Below are 20070 nucleotides of genomic sequence, written 5' to 3'. Positions count from 1 at the left end.
TTTTCCCATGCTGCTGTGGAGCTGTTTCCTCACACATATTCAGCAATTGTTTGCCGCTGAGCTACTGTTGTTGGGCCAGCCCCACCCCAGCAGTGGGGAAAACATCTGCAGGAGGGTGGGTGTGGTGGTGGCTGCATGGCCCTGAGGACTCTGCTCCCTGGAGCCAGGCTTGGGGTCTGAGTTTGCCTTCTGGCCCCTACCTGCAGCTTTGTGGTGTCATCACGGGACTCCAGTCCTCTGGCCCTCTGTTTCCTCCTTTGGATGGTGAGATAGTACTTTTGGGCTTGTCGTCAAGATTCAGTGAGATAATGCTGGGACATGTCCAGAACAGGCAACCTGAAAATGTAGCTGAGTTGTTGCTAAAGCTTGCTGAGGGTGGAGGGAGGTAGTGGAGAGGAGTAGTGGGGGAGACGCTGCTTCATGGCTGTGCAACACTTGAGGTGCTGCAAAAGTTCAGGAACTAGATGGTGTGGCGATGCTTTTCACAGCTTGGTGACTATTATATTTTAAACATATATATATATATTTTTTGCTTTTTGAGTCACTCCCGTTGGTGCCTAGGAGTTACTCCTGGCTTTGCACTCAGAAATTACTCTTGGTAGTGCTCGGGGGAACAAATGGAATACTGGGAATCGAACCCCAGTCGGCTTCATGCAAGGCAAACACCCTACCCACTGTGCTATTGCTCCAGCCCATATTTGTGTCATTGTAACCAGCAAAATGCACTTGGTCCCTGCGCCCTGTGTGGCTTATGTCATACAGAGGACTTAGGCCCAGGCAGGCTCCACTTCTTCCTATATGATATGAACAGATTGCTGGATTCCCTAATGGAGAGTAAAGTTCCAGGATCAGGGGCCTTGAAGGAACCCACAGTGACTGGCCGTAAGGATTGAGGCAATGTCCATTTTAAGAGTGACGGGGAGGGTAGAGCTAATAACTTGCATAATTTTTTTAAAAGTCCCACTTTTCTACACTTTACCTGGTGTTCCCTTCTCTATGCAAGCTGCCCCTTCCTCCAGCGTGTGAGGCCAGCTTCCAAGCCTTGGAGCCACCCTCCTGGTACTTATCTCTACTATTCTTGGGTGTTAGTCTCATATTCTGTTATTTCATATTCCACAGATGAGTGCAATCTATGTCTGTCTCTCTCTTTCTGACTCATTTCACTTAGCATGATACTTTCCGTGTTGATCCACTTACATGCAAAGGTCATGACTTCATCTTTTCTAATAGCAGCATAGTATTCCATTGTGTAGATGTACCAAAGTTTCTTAACCAGTCATCTGTGCTCATGCAGTCGGGTTTTTTCCAGATTCTGGCTATTGTAAACAGTGCTGCAATGAACATTCGAGTGCAGATGTCATTTCAACTGTACTTTTTTGCCTCTTCGGGGTATATTCCCAGGAGTGGTATTACTGGGACGGATGGGAGCTCAATTTCTAATTTTTTGAGAAGTGGCCATACTATTTTCCAAAAGGGCTGCACCAGCATTCCCACCAGCAGTGTAAGAGGGTTCCTTTCTCCCCACATCCACGCCAATAGGACCTGCACGGGATGGGAGATGCATGCTGAAAATAGAATATAGACCAAACACGATGGCCACGCAATGCCTCTGTTGCAAACCACAGCACCCAAAAGGAGAGAGGGAACAAAAGGGAATGCCCTGCCACAGAGGTGGGGTGGGGTGGGGGAGATGGGGTGGTAGGGATACTGGGAACATTGGTGGAGGGGACTGGGCACTGGTGGAGGGATGTAAACAAAATGCAAACATGAAAGTTCATAAGTTTGTATCTGTAACTCATGGTGATTCACTAATAAAAAAGAAAGAAAAAAAAAAGTCCCACTTTTCCTGGGAAAGAAATCATTAATAAGGGGCCAGAGCAATAGCAAGAAGGGCCTTGCACACAGCCGACGTGGGTTTGATTCCCAGCATCCCATGTGGTCCTCTGAGCACTGTTGGTGTAATTATCCTGAGTGAAGAGCCAGGAGCAACCTCTGAGCATCACTGGATGTGACCCCCCTCCAAGAAAAAAAAACAAAAAGAGAAATCATTTTATAAGCAAACTTCGATCAGGGATGGATTCCGAATAGCCCCCTGGAATTTCTGTTGGCGAGGTAGAACAAGGCAAGGTGAACCAACAGGCACATCTGCAGACTTGGCCTGTTTTACAACTGAACTAAAAAACTCTAGTCCACTCTGCCACTCCAGCTCAGAGGCTGCTCCAAATACAAAAACCTAAAATCCCATAAAAACAAAGCCTGTCATGACCACAAATCAGGATCGTCTCATGTCTCCACCACCAACCAGAGAGAGCGCGAGTGAGAGATCCATCATTGTCTTCTGATCCTTTGATATATTATTTGGAAAACCTTTCAACCCCCTGGTAACTAGAACTCTCATCTTACGTAGTCCCCTGAGGTGTCCCCACATTTTGCTTAAGTGAGGGTGTGCAAATATAATCTTAACTTTGAGCCCTACCCTTGCAGGAGATATAGGCAGAAATCCCCTGGATTTTTTTCTTTTATTTTAGGGCCACAGTTGTTGGTGCTCAGGGTACTCCTGGCTCTGCACTCAGGAATTATTCCTGGTGGGCTCGGGGGACCGTATGGGATGCTGGGGATTGAACCCAGGTTGGCTGCATGCGAGGCAAGTACCCTCCCTGCTGTACATCTCTGAGAGCCCAGAAATTCTCTGTGTTTTGATCTTTTTCAGGAAGTAAAATTAACGATCTGTCCCGGAAAAACCCAACTCAAATGATATTAAGGGGGCTCGGGAGATGATGCAGTGGGTAAATTGCTTGCCTTACACGCAGCTGCCCTGGGTTGGATCCCTGGCACTTCATAGTCGCTCGAGCCCCGCCAGGAGTGATCCCTGAGTGCAGAGCCAGGAGTAAGCCCTGACCACAGCTGGATGTGGCCCAAAAACCAAAAAAAGAATGATAATTAAAATAAATTATATTTGAGTTGATGTGCTTTTTTACTATATCTACCCCCCTCACCTCCCCCACATGCACACTTAAAATAGTTTTCTCATGGCCAGACTTGAAGGTCAGATTTTTGTTGTTTGTTTTTGGTCTACGCCTCATAGTGTTCAGGGCTTACTCCTGGCCCTGCGCTTAGGATTTACTCCCAGTGAAGCTCAGAGCACCATACGGGATACTGGGGATCCAACCAGGGTCGGGGTCAGCTGCATGCAAGGCAAGTAAACCTGCTGTACGATTGCTCCAGCCCCTGATTTGAAGCTATAGTTTCTCATCTTCCACCCCCAAGTCCTTTCTTTCTCCAAATACTTTGCTTTGTGGGACTTGGTAGCAGCCAAGGGGAGAACAGACTGGAACTTGGAGCTGAGCCCTGTAAGAAGCAGGAGGCATTCATCAGATAGTAGAGCTCCCTGGTATATGGAGTAGGACCACTCCCTGTCCCTGGAGAATTGAGACCCTCCTCTTCGAATCTACCCCCCAAAGTGTTCCTTCAGTAAGATGCCTGCCCCCCTCCTTTTGGGGGAAGTTACACTCAGCTGTGCTTAGGGCTTACTCTTGGGTCTCTGCTCAGGGATCACTCCTGGTAAGTTTCAGAGGATCATGTGGGGTGCTGGGGATTGAACCCAGGTTGAACACATGCAAGGCAAACACCCTACCCACTGTACTATCACTCGAGCCCCAGATCTTTGCCATCCTCTTAGCTGGAGCTAAGTGGTGAGAACCTTCTAAAAGGTGGCGTATGGGGAAGAAGGGGGAGGACTCCTTTCTTCCTTTGCTTCGTGAAGCCTGATTTCATTGTGACACTGTTTTGGTTAGTCTGTACTTCTGGATCCTAGAACACTGCAGATTCCTACGTGGCCCTATTTTGTTTGGGTGCAGGAGACCTCATAGCTTAAAAAATACGTGACCCATAGAATGAGGGGTGTCCTTGTCGTAAGTAAGCAGAGCGTTTGGGCTCTTCTGATGCCCTGAGCATCATCGATGTGAGTGGACCAGAGCCAACACAGTGGAAATCCAAGTAGAGAAAGAGAAAAGATAGAAGGGTGGTAGGGGAGTAGTTCGGGTTGGCCTGGGCTTAGTCAGCCCTGCTACTTCCTTCCTTCCTTCTAGGCACAAAGAAAGTGAGGTATAGGGTTGTCCTGAGAAATAGTGGCCCGTGAGGTGAGTGACTGCCTTGGGCTGTGTGTGTGCCCTGGACAAAACATAGAATCTCTTAGAGCCAGTTCAGCGATGAGGATGGCAGTGCCCCATTGGATATTGGAAGAGAAAAATCCAGTAAGCCAGAGGAGAGCATTTTGCAAGGCTGCAAGTGCTGCCGAGTGTAAAGTGGCATTATTAATAAGGCCTGGGCCTTCCCCGAGTCTTCCCCATGCAGGGGGAGATTGGAATGGCCCCCGCCGTGCTGCTTCTCCTCTTGCTTAGTGGAATCTATTTTCCAGGATTAATTTACACAGGAAAAGGGACAGTTTCTCTTGATTTGGCCTCTGTGCAAACATATTTTCAGTGGTCGGTATCAAATGAAAGGATTCACAGTGAAGTGATTGGAACCATGTCGGCTCCCACATTGCAGAAGAGACTTTTTTTTTAAAGTCTCGGTTTCGTCTCATCAGGTGTTTGGCCTGGAGTGGAGGGGGTCTGGCTTAGCACCTTTTAAGATGACTGGGTATGGGGGCCGGAGAGATAGCACAGTGGGCGGGACATTTGTCTTGCATGCACATGGCCGAGTTGGCACCAGGAGTAATTCTGAGCACAGAGCCAGCAGTAAACCCTAAGCACTGCTGGATGTGAGCCCCCAAACAAAATGAAACAAAAAAGACGGGGTGCTCCTTGGTTTGGTACTGCTGTCTGAACCTGTTAGAAATTATGGGGCTGTAGCTCTCTCTGAAGGGTTAGCTGAGGGCACTGGACTTAGCACCCGCCCCGTGCCCCCCAAGCCCTCTAGCCTGCTGTGGAAGGAAACAGGTGAACTCCCCTCTCCCTACCAGTGGTGGTGGCAACGGAAGCGGGGGACCTGCGTGTCCATTTGAACAGATATCCTTTCCAACAGCCCTCACCATATGACCCTCTTTGCCTCTCCACAGTGCCGGAAGTCACCTAGTGACCCGAAGGAACCCATCAAGAAGAGCACCAGGGGGGCTACAGAATCAGGAAAAGAGCACAATGGGGGCAGGGTAAAGCACAAGCACCGGAAGCCAGCCAAGCCGGAGTCCCAGTCTTTGGGAAAGCGAGCAGATGGCCACGAGGAAGGTAGGCCCCGTGGACCCTGGCCGTAGGGGGATGGGTAGAGGCCTGCTCCGGGGCTAAGGACTCTCTTTGAGACTGACCCAAAAGGTGAGACCACCGTGGGAGGACACTCGCTGATGCCTGGGGGAAATCAAGGCAAAGAAGAAAGGGGTCTGGTGGGCCTTCATCTGCTCCCTCTGGCCCACCGGAACAAGGTGACTCCCACAAACCCAAATCTGTCCTCCGACAGACTAGCCAACTTATTCCCCTCCAGCAGGGCTAAAAGCATGGAAAAGAAACGGGTTTAATGAGTGCAGAGACAGAAACTGCAGCCTGGAAGTTCATTACCCTGATTTGTTTGGGTATATGAAAAAAAAACACTCCTCCATTAGACGGTCTTGCATGTGGCTCAGTGGTAAAGTGCGTGTCTGGCATGCATGAGGCCTGGGTTCAAGCCTCGGTGCTACAATAAGGAAAAAGTTCCATTCCAAAAGATTGCAAATAAATGGTGAGCTAGAAGCCTACACCCAGATGATTATTTCGGGACCCACAGGCTGCTGGCGGTTGAGCGTGGTGGGGAATGTGTGTCCTTCACCTGGATGCTCTGTCACGGAGAAATCCTTGGGTGGCCTCCAGGAAGAATCTGCTCTTATACGGGCTGGTTTTCATGACCTTCCAGTTCAATCTGGTGCGCCTTTTTCTAGTTTCTTCTCACAGAGCATCTTACTGCTCTCTGTTCCTGCCTTGCTCCATCCTCTGGGGCTCATTGAGGCTGTCCTTCTCTGGGACCTGTGACAGCTCAGCTGTCACTAGTCAACTGTAGGCAGCCGGGCCTTCTCCTTGCCTCCCCATTACCCTGGTAAACAACTCTCATTCTTAAGAGACATGGGCAGGGGCCAGCAGCATATAACAGGCACTAATTGCTGTTAACCCAGAGAAAACACCAAGCCTGCCTTGATTTTATTACTCTCCCTTGCACCGGAGCTGCCCCGGGAGGGCTTTCCCTGTCCTTTGACTCTGATTGTATTTTTCTGCCTTCTACCCGACGCCGCCCATCACTGCAGGTTCCTTGGAAAAGAAAGCAAAGAGCAGTTTCCGTGACTTCATCCCCGTGGTTTTGAGCACCCGGACGCGCAGCCAGTCTGGTGAGTGAGGCTGAGGCCACAGCCCTTTTGGACCCTTCTCTGCAGACAGGGGTAGAAATCTGGTTGCATGATTGGTTTTGCCACGGCTTCAGGTGAGAACTTGAGAACTCTGGCTTAAGATGCCCAATTCCAGGGAAGGAGAGATAGTACAGTGGGTTTGGGCACTTGCCTTGCATGCAGCCATCCCAGGTTTAATTCCTGGCACCCCCGCTAGTCCCTTGAGCCTGCCAGGAGTGATCCCTGAACGCAGAGCCAGGAAGAAGCCCTGAGCACTGCCGGGTGTGGCTCCAAAAGCAAGACAAAAATAATGCCTGGCTCCTTGCCAGACATGAGAGCCCAGAGTGGAGAGGCAGTGCCTGTGATCGTCAGACTGGCATTAGCCTTCACAACAGGGACATGACATTTCTAGTTGAGAGCCGATGGTGGAAAGTGGAAAGGCCTCTGGCACTCGGGAGAACTGGTTTCTGCTCCAGGTCTGTTTTTTTTTTTAATTTAAAAATTTAGTTTTTATTTTTTAATGAATCACCATGGGGTACTGTAGGATAACATAGCCTCAGGTAGTTTAGGTTTATTGGGTTACTCCCGTTACAGTGCTCCCATTCTGTGTTTATTTGTAGCTTCTTTCTTAGTGTTCTGTTGACTTGTAAATATTGTTTTTCTATTCTTCTTGAGTCCTTTGCATAGTTTATTCAGAGCCATGTCCTTTTTGTATGGACACAGAAAGACTTAGCAAATGCTAAGTCTTTTGTAACCTGGGAGTCATTTGACTCTACATGATATTTTCCTCCTGGGCATCTGTTCTTTTGACCTAAGCCTCAGCTACCCTTACTTCCTAGCACCCCCAAAAGCAGGGTCCCAAAGAGGGACGAGACGGGACCCAGGGCAAGCGGTGGGTTGTGTGCTACCCTGGCATTGAGATGGGCCTGGCCAAAGTGCCTAATGCTTAACTGTAAGTTAAGAGCTTGATCATGGACAAATGTTGTCATGATCCAAACAGTGATAACTGGATTTGGACCCTGCTAGGGTTAGGAGTGATTAATCTGGCCTGAGTGCTGTGGTCTGAACCTGTGGCAAGATGTTGTCAGGAGAGCTGCCTTGCAAACCTCAATGTATGCCTTGCTATGTCCATGCAAAAATAACTAGTATTAAGATGTTAATGAGTGTTTGGAATAATGGGGAGAGGTGAAAAACCCTTAAGAGGTATTTTGCCTACTGGCAGTCAGGAAGGGCTTTGTAATGCCCCTTAGGTTGTGTTCCCTTTAAACCTGACAGCCCTCAGGAAGGGCTTTATTATGTTGATTTTGCTACCTGGCGGTGTGTAACCTAGGGGCAAGGGCGAGAGAGTTAAAAAGGGAGGAAAGAGATGGAGAGTGGCAGTTGATGCAGAGAGAGGCTGGAGCTGGGAGCGCGGGAGATGAGAAAGATGGAAGATTGAATAACCGGTAACTAATCAGCAACCAGCTTGGTCCTCGTTCTTCCTTCGCCTGTCCTTGACCACCGGCCGTCCCAATCCAGTCCACACACTGCGGTTCCAGAGCACCGAACGCGGGTGGTGAGACAGAGCCGCCCGGAGAGCCCGGGCATGCTTTAATTTATTACAGGGTACAGTTACAGACTTAGAAATTTTCATGCTTATGTTTCAGTCATACTATGATCGAGTACCCATTCCTCCACCAGTGTTCCCTCCCATCCCCCTATCCTCCTACCCCCGTCCTCCCCACCACCTCTATCTCTGTGACAGGCACATTCCCTTTTACTCTTTCTCTCCTTTAGGGTGTTGTGGTCTGCAATGCAAGTGTTGGCTCTGGCTTTTCTTGATTATCGGGGGCCGGTTTCAGGAACAGACAATTAACCTTTAGGCCTTCCTCTTAAGTGACACATGTTGTCAAGATTGGAAATGACCATTCAGCCACCAGGGCCAGCAGAATCACATTTGGTCCCCTAAAATAGAATAGCCCTTTCTAACCACTGCTGTCATCTGCGAGCTGCTATATTGGTTGGTTCTTTGTCCTGTATGTGGTTGACCAGCTCACCCAAATTCTCTTGCAAAGTAGGTAGTAGCATCAGTGCGTGGTACAGTTCACTGACATTCTACTGACTCACTCCTTAGCACACAGAGGATACAGTGGGAATGGGGGCTTGTAATGCTGACCAGCAGGTGTCCAAAAATTATACAGTGCATAGAGCACTTGCCTTGCACACCGTTGACCTGGGTCTGATTCCCCGACACCTCATTATAGCCCCCTGAATCCACTAGGAGTGATCCCTGAGCACAGTGCCAGGAGTAAGCCCTGAGCATCTTCAGGTGGGGCCCAAAACAACTAAAAAGTTTTTTTTTTTTTTTTTTGCTTTTTGGGTCACACCTGGCGATGCACAGGGGTTACTCCTGGCTCTGCACTCAGGAATTACTCCTGGCGGTGCTCAGGGGACCATATGGGATGCTGCGATTTGAACCTGGGTCGGCTGCGTGCAAGGCAAACGCCCTACCTGCTGTGCTATCGCTCCAGCCCCCTAAAAAGTTTTTTTTATACTCAAAGTATTCCCTGAATCATCAAAGAGCAACTACATTATAACTGGTCCCATGTTACTGTTAATTACATTATACTATATTTGGACTATGGAAGTTGGTGATCCAGGTGTTATCTCTGGTGATGCTGTTTTTTATTGAGTTTTTTGTTTTCTTGTATTTTGGGTCACATGTGGCTGCGCTCAGGGCTTATACTTGGCTCTCTTCTCAGGGATCACTCCTAGTGGGGCTTAGGAGACCCATGGGATGCCATAGGTGGAACCTGGGTCTGTTGCCTGCAAGGCAAGCCACCTGCCTGCGTTACTCATTTTCCAGCCCCTGGTGACCCTAAATTAACCAAAAATGACCCTAAATTAACCAGAGTATTAAGTTAACTAGAGCACTGGGTCCACTACCTGATTTGTAGAACAGAAAGTTTGAAGGGTACTTGATATCTTGTTTTGTTTTGTTTTGGGTCCACACTGGCTATGATTAGGACTTACTCCTGCCTCTACACTCAGGGATCATTCCTGGCAGGGTCCAGGGACCATAGAGGGTGCCAGAGATCCACCCTGGGTTGGCTACGTATGTGACAAGTGCCCTATCCACTGTGCCATTACTCCAGTCCCTGTGTGTTGTCTTTAAACAGTCTAACTGACTTGAAGCCATGGTTAAGGACTGCTCTGCCTTGAACCATTTCTTTCCTCTTCTGTCCTTGCTTAGGTTTGGGGATTACTGAGTTTATAGACAAGCCTGGGGAGAGAGATGTTGGTGTTCTAGGGGAGGGGTCAGATCTTGCTGTGGTTGTCAAACCTTACCAATTGAAGACCACACTTTCACTGCTTGCAAGGTTGAAGAAAGGAGAGGGGAAGAAAGTGCCCACTTGGTGGGGTAGCTAAGGAGGGCAGGAAAGAGACCGTTCATCACCATGGAGTGGTGGAGGGAGCAGGGGATGGACCGGCTCTGTGGTGAAGAAGAACTTGGGTGGGGGCAGGTGCCAGGAAGAAATTCCGCTCCATTACTGAACTCTCAGCCACTCAGTGGGAGGTGGAGATCTCCGTAAGGAAAGAGAATCCTGGGTCTGGAGTGATAGTATAATGGTTCAGGCACTTTCCTTGCATGTGGCCGACCCAGGTTGCATCACTGGCATATATATAGTACCCCAACCTCACCAGAAGTAATCCCTGTGAGCACTGTTGAATGTGGTCCCATATCAATTTTTTTTTTTTGCTTTTTGGGTAACACCCGGCAATGCTCAGGGTTTACTCCTGGCTCTGCACTCTGGAATTACTCCTGGCGGTGCTCAGGGGACCATATGGGATGCTGGGACTCGAACCCGGGTCGGCTGTGTGCAAGGCAAATGCCCTACCCGCTGTACTATCGCTCCAGCCCCCATGTCAATTTTTTTTGTTTTGTTTTTTTTTTTGTTTTTTTTTTTTTTTTGCTTTTTGGGTCACACCTGGCGATGCACAGGGCTTACTCCTGGCTCTGCACTCAGGAATTACCCCTGGCCGTGCTCAGGGGACCATATGGGATGCTGGGATTTGAACCCGGGTCAGCCGCGTGCAAGGCAAACGCCCTACCCGCTGTGCTATCTCTCCAGCCCCTCAATTTTTTTTTTATAAAAAAAGAATCTGGCCAAGGCATCCGTGAGCCAGATTAACCTAGGCTATGTCATACAGGAAGGGACAACTTCTTGCTGGGCTTTTTCCAGACACTTCTTTGGTGACAATTGGGCTTATTCAGGGTAACTGTTTTGTTTTGGGGCCACATTCAGTGGTGCTTAGGACATATTCCTGGCTCTGTGCTCAGGGATCATGTTTGGCAGGCTCAGGATTATCATATGAGGTGCTGAAGTTTGAACCTGGGTTGGCCGCATCTAAGACAAACACCCTACTCACTGTACTATTTCTCTGGCCTCCATTATTCAGGGTAGCTCCTTGTGGGGGGGGAATGCTCAATGGCTACTCCTGGTTCTGTGCTCAATAATTACTCGTGGTGGTGTTCTGGGGGACCATATGGGATGCTGGGGATTGAACCAGAGTCTGCCACGTGCAAGGCAAGGACCCTGCCTTCTGTACCATTGCTGTGTGCCCCATTCAGGGTAACTCTTACTGATTTTGCCACACGGTGAGCAAAGGTGGGAGTATGCCATGCCATTCCACCCTCCCTTGCCAAGCTCTGCCAAATCCAATTTCCTCAAGAGTGATAGACTATGGCCCTTTTTTGCCCTTCCTACAATGCTTGATACCTCATAAGCACTAGGAGTTGATGGGATGAATTCCCGTGACAAGAAAATGGGGATGAGTAAGTGAGGTTTTGTTTTGGTTTGGTTTTGGTTTTGGTTTTTTGGTTAGGGGCCATACCCGATGATGTTCAGAGCTTACTACTGGCTTTGCACTTAGGAATCACTCCTGGTGGTGATCGGGGTGGGGGGGGGTTGCACAGGGTATGCCAGGGATTGAACTCGGGTTGGCCATGTGCAAGGCAAGTGCCCCATCCACTGTACTGTCACTCCAACCGCTGGGCATGAGATTTTGATATCTGGTAATTACGTGATCTCTATTGGACACTGTCAAGTCCAGGTGAAAGATCCCATTTGAGCCCCAGAACACTTTTGTGAGGTCAGGAAGACATAAATCAATTCTCCAATTCCACAACTGAGGAAACGGAAGCAAAGGAACATTCCCAGAGCTTACAGCTGGCCCAGGCTGATCTTAAATCCAGACCTTCAGACTCCTATGGCAGGGCTCTTGCTTTGATCCCATACTTGGTCCTTTTATGAGATACCTGACCATCCTCTGTCTGCTCATCCACAGGAAGTGTCTGTAGCTCCTTTGCTGGTGTGGCAGACGGTGACATGGGAAACCAGGAAGTCTTCCCCACTGAAGAGGACGAGTCAGTGACTGCCTCTCCTGCTAAGCGCCGAAAGGTGAGGAAGGCCCAGCGGGATACCCAGTATCGCAGTCACCATGCTCAGGACAAGAGTCTCCTGAACCAAGGCCGCAGACACCTGTGGCGAACCCGAGAAATGCCCTGGAGAACAGAGTCTGCCCGGCAGGTATGGGACACCAATGAGGAGGAGGAGGAAGAGGAGGAGGATGGCCTGGTGAAGAGGAAGAAACGAAGGCGGCAGAAGAGCCGGAAGTATCAGACTGGGGAGTACCTGACCGAGCAAGAAGAGCAGCGGAAGAAAGGAAGAACAGGTAAGGCCATCCAGGGTAGGGGTTGCGGCCTCTGTGAGGTGCTGACACCCGTCCCCAAACCACCATGACTTGGGTGTTCGGGGATGCGCACTCATCTGGTGTTCTCCATGCCAGTCTCGGTACCCACAGAAACTTGGTGCTGTCTCCAGTGGGGATCCTCTGGTGCAGCCCTGAGGTTTGGGACTGGGATTGTGATGGAAGGGGGTTGCACTGGCCTCTGGGTATGAGCTGAGGGCATGAAAGCCTGAGCAACCCCCTCCAGCCCCAGTTTCTTAGGAAAGTCTGGAACCTAGATACCAAAGTGAGTTTCCAGTTGTCTAGAGGGAGCTTAGTCTTTGGCGAAATTGGTTTCTTGTAGAATCCCGGGCTCAAGGGTAAAGAAGAGGGCATTGATGGCCTTTCCTGGAATACCTCCAGCTCCTAAACTAAAAAGAAATGCCATGGCTTCTTCAGAGCACCTGACGATTTTCAAGTATAAAAGGGCACAACTTTGGTTTTTTTTGCCCAGTTAAAACCTTCAGGTTCTTTGGAGGCCCTGTGAAGCTTTGAGGGGTTCCAAGGTGGAATCACTGTTTTCAACCTGAGGCCAAAAAAAACACACGCCAAAGAGGACACTGGTATTGGCTTTGCATTGTCAGGTGCTGCACTCTGTATTCAGAGGCACAGGCTACCAGGGAAGTCAAAAACAGTCACTTCCAATACGTGCTATTAAGGCTTACTCTTTTTTTCTCTTTGGGTCACACCCGGAAATGCACTCAGGAATTATTCCTGGCGGTGCTCAGGGGACCATATGGGATGCTGGGAATCAAACCCGGGTTGGCCGCATGCAAGGCAAACGCCCTACCTGCTGTGCTATTACTCCAGCCCCCTAAGGCTTACTCTTTTTTTTTTTTTTTTTGCTTTCTGGGTCACACCTAGCAATGCACAGGGATCACTCCTGGCTCATGCAATCAGGAATTACCCCTGGCGGTGCTCAGGGGACCATATGGGATGCTGGGATTTGAACCCGGGTCGACCGCGTGCAAGGCAAACGCCCTACCCGCTGTGCTATCGCTCCAGCCCCCTAAGGCTTACTCTTATTGTAGATTTCTAGATAAGCATAAAGCACATCTCGGGGTTCTGGAAGAATACCTGTGTCTCCCAGTCTCTCTGATCCTTGGAGCAACAATTGTCTCCAGTATTGCATACATATTTGTAGTCTCCTTATTGAATGAAAACTAGGCCTACACTGAGTCAGTGTAGATTCTGCATTTGCTGTAATACACAGAAAGCTAAACCTTATTCCTGACACCGTTGAAATGTTTATTGTTAATATTTTGGCTTTTTGGGTCACACCCATTGCTGCTCAGGGGTTACTCCTGGCTCTGTGCTCAGGAATTACTACTGGCCGTACTCCGGGGACCATATGGGATGCCTGGGATAGAACCTGGGTTGGCTGTATGCAAGGCAAACACCATCCCTGCGGTAGTATCGTTCTGGCCCCATTTTTTGTTTTTTATTTTATTTTCCTTTTTGAGTCACACCTGGCGATGCTCAGGGGTTACTCCTGGCTCTGCACTCAGGAATCACTCCTGGTGCTGCTCAGGGGACCATATGGGATGCTGGGAATCGAACCAAGGTCGGCCACATGCAAGGTAAACATCCTCCCTGCTCTACTTTTGCTCCAGCTCCTGTTGAAATGTTCAGATAGGTTTATAATACCTATCTCACTATGTAACTGAACTAATTATTATCAGCTACTCGAGAAAGAGTACCTGATTTTTCTTTTTTCTGCCAGAGCCACAATAGATGGGTCATAAATTAGTAGGCCTCAGCCACTGGTGTTAGGTTGAAGAGAAGCTTTAGATCTCCTAATCTTCTCTAATAACTCTGGTTTTCTAGAAACTTGGAAGTTTCCTGTAAAACTTACAGGCTTTATGAACCCAGTGGACCTTCATGCTTGCTTGGTTCAGTTTTTCACCCTTGGCCAAGATCCCTGCATGCTCTTGTCATATCACAAGCTTAGCTAGCCTTTATGGAAACTCCTTTAGCAGCCTAGACAGTAGGGCCGAGCAAGGTACTCTGATGACATGGGGCCAGCTCCAGTGATTGGAAATCCAACCGTTGTTCTTGCCTGTCGGTCCCTCCTGTTGTAATCTGTCTTTCAGGTTGACACAAAAAAGTCAGAGGCCAGGGGCTGGAGCCATAGTACAGGGGTTAGGGCACTCGCTTTGCACGTGGCTGACCCAGGTCTGATCTCCGACATCCCATCCAGAGCCTTGCTAGGAGTGATCCTTGAGCACAGAACCAGGAGTAACCCCTTAGCATCAACTGGGTGTGGCCCAACTCCCCCTCTCCCCCCGGCATAAAATGTCAGAGGCCAAAATAGGTTGCAGCATTCCTCATGGAGACTCAAAACCTTGCTGTTTTTTCATTTTTAATATCTTTTTTCAGGTCCTGCATTTCGCCATACTGTTAATGATGATTTCATACCTATATCATTCCAATACCACTGTTGCCATCAGAGCCCACTTCCTTCCACCAAGTTCCAAAGGCCCCTCCCTTTCACCCCCCATCCTGCCCCGCTCAACCCCACAAACTTAGTTCTGTGGACCAACTCTCCAGCTCTGTCGGCATTGGCACTTGGTTGTTCCCTTTAAATCCCACATATGAGTGACCTCCTTCTGTGTCTGTCCCTTTCCTTCTAACTCATTTCACTCAGTGTGATACCCTCTCCATGGCCGTGACCTTTCTTTTTGTCCTGGACATGGGGGAAAAAAATCCCTTCTGGTGCACTTGCTTGGAGGCTCTACGTAGGGAGTGCAGCTACTACTCTAGTCTGGACTAAAGAATGCTCGGGGTGGGTCCGTCTCTATTCCGGAAGGCTGCCACTTCAGGAGGGACACACAGCCATGAGGGGATGGGGACACCCACCTGGCCAGCCAGATGAGCCGAATCAACACTGGCCATCAGTGGGATGACACATGTCATAGCCAAGGCACCCCTCACATCCATGGCTTCTCCCATCTTGACCTAGAAGAACTCCTTCCACTCCTAAACCTGCTTCCAGTCCGTTGCTTTCTATGAAAGGTCAAGCCCTTGCCGTTTGGCAGTTGAATTCAATTCGCTGAGAGCCTGCCCAACTCTGGAGTGCTCGTGCTTTTTCTGTGGCGTTGGAAGCGACCACATGGCTTGCCCCCGAGTCCCACATTCCTCAAAGGCATGGGTCTGATCCTTCTGTTTGATTGCAGCCCAAGGAAGTTGTATTAAAGGGCCTGGGTTTACACTCTTCTTTTATCTGGGGGTGTGGGGGGGGCACACTTAGTGGTGCTCAGGACTTAATCCTGGCTCTTTGTACTCAGAGATCACTCCTGGTAGTGCTTGAGAGGTCATATGGGATGCCGGGGATTGAACTTGGGTCAGCTGTGTGCAAAAATGCCTAATGCGCTCTGGGCCCATGACCAGAAGCACCATTCAAAGTCATCCAGCGCAGCAGTTCTTGGGCCACTGTGGGGACTTGCTCGCGGAGGCTGGGCTCGTTGGGAGGAAGGCGTGATATGATCACGTGTACCCTACAGCCAGTACTTCATACTAGATTGGTAGATCTCACTTCTGGGTCTGCTGTGCCATGTGCTATGTGGGAGCACCTGTCAAGGTGGGAAGGGAGCAAGCTGAGACCTCAGGGATCTGGCTCTAGCCCCTGCTTTGACAAATGGAGGAAGAGACGTCACTCACTTCCCAGATATCCTGATTTTTTCCCCTCTTCTTTTTGCTATTCAGGGCCATGGCTGGCATTGTTCAGGGGGCTACTTCTGGTTCCATGCTCCATGGGTGCTGTGAGCAGTGCCCTAGGGACCACGTGATGCCAGGGATTAACCCCAAGCCTCTTGCTTGCAAAGTGTGTGCGCCAGCCCTTTCCACTCTGTCTGGTCTGACGGTTGGGTTTTTTACCACCCACCAGGCCTCATGATCAATCTTTTGGTATGTGTGTGTCTGGGAGGAGGGGCTGGGGGGAGATCAAGTAACACGTGGGCATATTCCTACCTAAAAAGCTTGCATTGAAATGATGGCCATCGTTTTTGTTTGTTTGTGTGTCTTGGGCCACACCCAGCAGTGCTCAGGGGTTACTCCTGGTGGTACTTGGGGGACCGTATGGGATACCCAGGATCAAACCTGGGTTGGCCATGTGCAAGGCAAACGCCCTGCCTGTTGTACTATTGCTCCGGTCTCAATAATGGCAATCATTATTTACTCTTTTTCTTCTTTTGGATTTTGGGCCACACCTGGCAATGCTCACGGCTTACTCCTGGCTCTTCTCTCAGGAATTAGTCCTGGTGGTGCTCAGGGGACCATAGGAGATGCTGTACTACTGCTCAGGCCCCTCAATCTTTATTCTTTATCATACTGTATCAAGGGGCTTTGCATATATTGCCTCATGTAATTCTCATTACCAGTTTGGCGATGGGGATTATAGTCTCCCTTTTTTCACAAACACAGAAACTGGGACTGAGGGAGATTATGACTTTCTTCTTGCCACTCACATAGCCAGTGACGTCAGGAGACATGGGTAAAAAGGCCTACGCTCCCCTATCCCCGGGGCTTGGGACTGACCCGGTGAGCTTAGATGGAGTTACCAGTAGGGCTTGGAATTAGAATGCACTTTGGGTTTTGTTTTTGTTTTTGAACAATATCCAGCAGTTCTCAGGGGTTATTCCTGGCTCCTCACTCAGGGATCACTCCTGGAGATGCTTGGGGGACCATGTGGGATGCCAGGCCAGACGCATGCAAAACAAACACCCTGCCCACTGTTCTATCACTCCAGCCCCCAGAACATAACTTTGTTTATGAGCTTTGGCTAGAATTCGAGACATTGACCAATGTGTTACGATGACAGCAGACCAGGAACTTGATTTCCAGCCGGAGATGGCAGTGGGCTTCTGCCATTGCCCACCAGCTCAGAAGGCCCAGGGCATCTTTTGGGTTCAGGGAGTTTCTGGGAAACTTGAGATTGTGTGTCCTTGGAGCGTGACAAATCTTGCAGTTAGTGATCAGACTTTGAAGGACACCTTAAGCCATTCCATCTCATCTATTGCATGCTTCGGTTTCAGCAGAGCTGTGTGAAATTCGTTTTCAGAAGGGAGGAAAGAGAGACATAGGGCAGCTGGCAAAGTTGCAAAGAAAGTTTGTGAGCTGTATTTTATAAGGAAACCCTTAGAAAGACCCCTATCTCTGGCTGGCACAATAGCACAGCAGGGAGGGCATTTGCCTTGCACATGGCCCATCTGGGTTTGACCCTCAGCACCCCATCTGATCCAGCAAGCCCTGTCAGAAGTGATCCCTAAGCACTGGGTCCCTCAGAGCCAGGAGTAACCCCTGAGCACCACTCACAAGCCAAAACAAACAAAAACAAAAAACAAACAAAAAGACCCCCAAAAAAAAACAAACAAACAAAAGTACCCCCATATACTGGACAGCCAGATGAGCTGCCCTCTGCTGGCTGGGATGGGATTTGTGTCCCTCTTCAGGGATTTTGATGCTGATGTGCAGTGTCCAGTCTCGAACATTCAGTGGAGTTGTTATCACCACAGTAGATATTGGCAGCCGGTCATCCCACTCCTCCACCGATAATAGAAGTACGTTACTGGGCTGGAGAGATAGTCCAAAGGTGAAGACATTTGCCTAGCATGACACTTTGGTGCCCCCCTACTTTGAATCCTCATACCTCCTATGAAATCCTGAGCCCAGCCAGGAGCAAGCCCTCAAAGTATTACCTGGTTGTGGCCCAGAAACCAGAAACCATCAGCAACAACAAAAGTCATGGTGGACCAAAGTGATAGTACAGCATAGGATCACTTGCTTTGCATGCTGCTGGCCCGACACCCCATATGGTCCCGTGAGCCCCAGCAGGAGTGATTCCTGAGCACAGAGCCAGGAGGAAGCCCTGAGCACCACTGGATGTATAGCCCCTGAACAATCTAAAAAAATGTAGTGACTAAGATTGGAATCCTCGAAGTCCTGTGAGTGATCTTAGAGAAAGGCAGCTCTTGTCTTGTGTTCCATTCCCCTGCCATCCATTCTTTTCCACTTTCTTGCCTTCAGAGTCAAAGATTCGGAAGCCAAAACCTCCCCCACAAAGTTTGACAGAACCTCGCCTCAGGAGCAGAAGCCTTCCTCTGCCCAACAAAGCCCACGGCGTCTTGGAGTCACCCAACGGCATTCTCCCCAATAACCTGGAGGAACCAACCTGCCTTGAAAACTCAGAAAAGCCATCAGGAAAACGGAAGTGCAAGACCAAGCACATAGTGCCCGTCTCTGAAGAGACTAAGGTACGTTTGCGGGGAAGGACAGTTGTGGCAGAGGCGAGTGCACGGGGCTGGCAGGCTTTCCATCGGCTCAGGAGTCCACAGTTCACTGAGTAAGGGATGGGGAGAATACATGTTTATTAACGTTTTTCTAGAAGGCTTGTGTAGGGTTTAAAGAATGGAAACTGTTACCATTAGCATTTGTAAGCTCTATAGGATTTGGTCCCTGCAGCCTTTTCTTTGACAAGCCATGTCTTTGGGTCAAAGAAGTATCATATTCTATGGCCGGATGTTAGCCTAAAATAGCTTATTAACATCCAATCAAGAAGCTATTGTCTGGGGGGCTGGAGCGATAGCACAGCGGGTAGGGCGTTTGCCTTGCACGCGGCTGACCCGGGTTCGATTCCCAGCATCCCATATGGTCCCCTGAGCACCTCCAGGGATGGTTCCTGAGTGCAGAGCCAGGAGTAACCCCTGTGCAGAGCCAGGTGTGACCCAAAAAGCAAAAAAAGAAAAAATAATAAAAATAAATAATAAAAAGAAGCTATTGTCTGGGCGCAACTCGCTGGAAACCAATGGAAGTTAGCTGAATCGGTCTAGGTGAAGAAACACCTTGTAGAAGCAAGTTGTCCATTGGTGCCCAGACACAGGTGAAGCCAGGTGGGTTCAGTTACAGTCACTCTTCCCCACACCACTTTCCAGCTCCTACTGTTGCTGTGGAGTCACAGACTGGATAAGTAGCGCTCACATACCAGTCAGTAGCCAGGCAAGCAGTCTGGACTCCCTGGTTCAAAACAAAATCATCAACGTCTCTCTTGGGTCTGGTGTTCATGACGCTGACATTGGAGCCTACACACTCAACTCTATTCATTACACACTCATATATACATATATATATATATATATATATATATATGCACAGCGGGTAGGGCATTTGCCTTGTACGAGGCTGACCTGGGTCCGATTCCTCCGCCCCTCTCGGAGAGCCTGGCAAGCTACCGAGAGTTTCATGCCCACACAGCAGAGCCTGGCAAGCTCCCCATGGCGTATTCGATATGCCAAAAACAGTAACAGCAAGTCTCACACTGGAGAGGTTACTGGTGCCCACTCGAGCAAATCAATGAACAACAGTGCTACAGTACTACACTCTCTCTCTCTGACTATATATGCTGTATATTCTATACAGCTCTATACTCCATTCGAAGACTCACACTATCCTCTTCCTCCAGTGGCAGGGATGATTTTTTGTGAGTTAAGCAGATTGTATGCACATAGAATGTGTCTGGTCATTGGCAACCAAAACAAACCAAAAAAAAAAAGTTATACTGAACTCGTTAAGGTGAATGGGATTTTATTTTGTACGGACCTTTCCAGCTTCTGAGCAAGGAGTGGCAGTGACAAAACAGAGCCCTATGTCTTTGGGCCCCCTCCTTTCCTGTCCAGCACCCCCTCTCCGGCCTGGAAAATAGTTCTAGTTCAAACAAGACACTCAAGCCATTTTCCTCATCTTTAAAATCAGAGATGACGCTTCATGTCCTTTTCATCTCACGAGAGTACTTGGGGAACAAAAGACACCCAGGATGTGAAAGGCTTTGATGGCTGGAGAGGGTTCTCTGAGGTTGCTGTCCACCCATGAGCATCAGGCCAAGGCTCCAGGCATTGTGTGGCCAGACAGCGGCCACTGTGCCCTCTCTCTCCGCTGCCACAGCAGATGGCCAGAGGGCCACAGCG

The 20070-nt window shown here is 49.3% G+C and overlaps 1 protein-coding gene across 8 annotated transcripts in view; it reads left to right on the top strand.

The window, feature by feature from the left end:
• The window catches only part of BCORL1 (BCL6 corepressor like 1), an 84980-nt gene that overhangs the window by 35848 nt on the left and 29062 nt on the right, over window positions 1–20070 (top strand). For 7 of the 8 annotated variants that reach the window (XM_055122799.1, XM_055122801.1, XM_004606420.2 and 4 more), the window contains 4 exons: window positions 5060–5225; window positions 6266–6346; window positions 11672–12058; window positions 18137–18363. In XM_055122799.1, the coding sequence (XP_054978774.1) occupies window positions 5060–5225; window positions 6266–6346; window positions 11672–12058; window positions 18137–18363 (861 nt within the window). The remainder of the gene's footprint in view (window positions 1–5059; window positions 5226–6265; window positions 6347–11671; window positions 12059–18136; window positions 18364–20070) is intronic. The other variant, XM_055122802.1, reaches the window with a different exon arrangement.

This window comes from Sorex araneus, chromosome X (assembly GCF_027595985.1).
Source record: "Sorex araneus isolate mSorAra2 chromosome X, mSorAra2.pri, whole genome shotgun sequence".
NCBI lineage: Eukaryota > Metazoa > Chordata > Mammalia > Eulipotyphla > Soricidae > Sorex > Sorex araneus.
The sequence above is the reverse complement of the archived record's forward strand: the minus strand, read 5'-3'. Positions and strand labels throughout refer to the sequence as shown.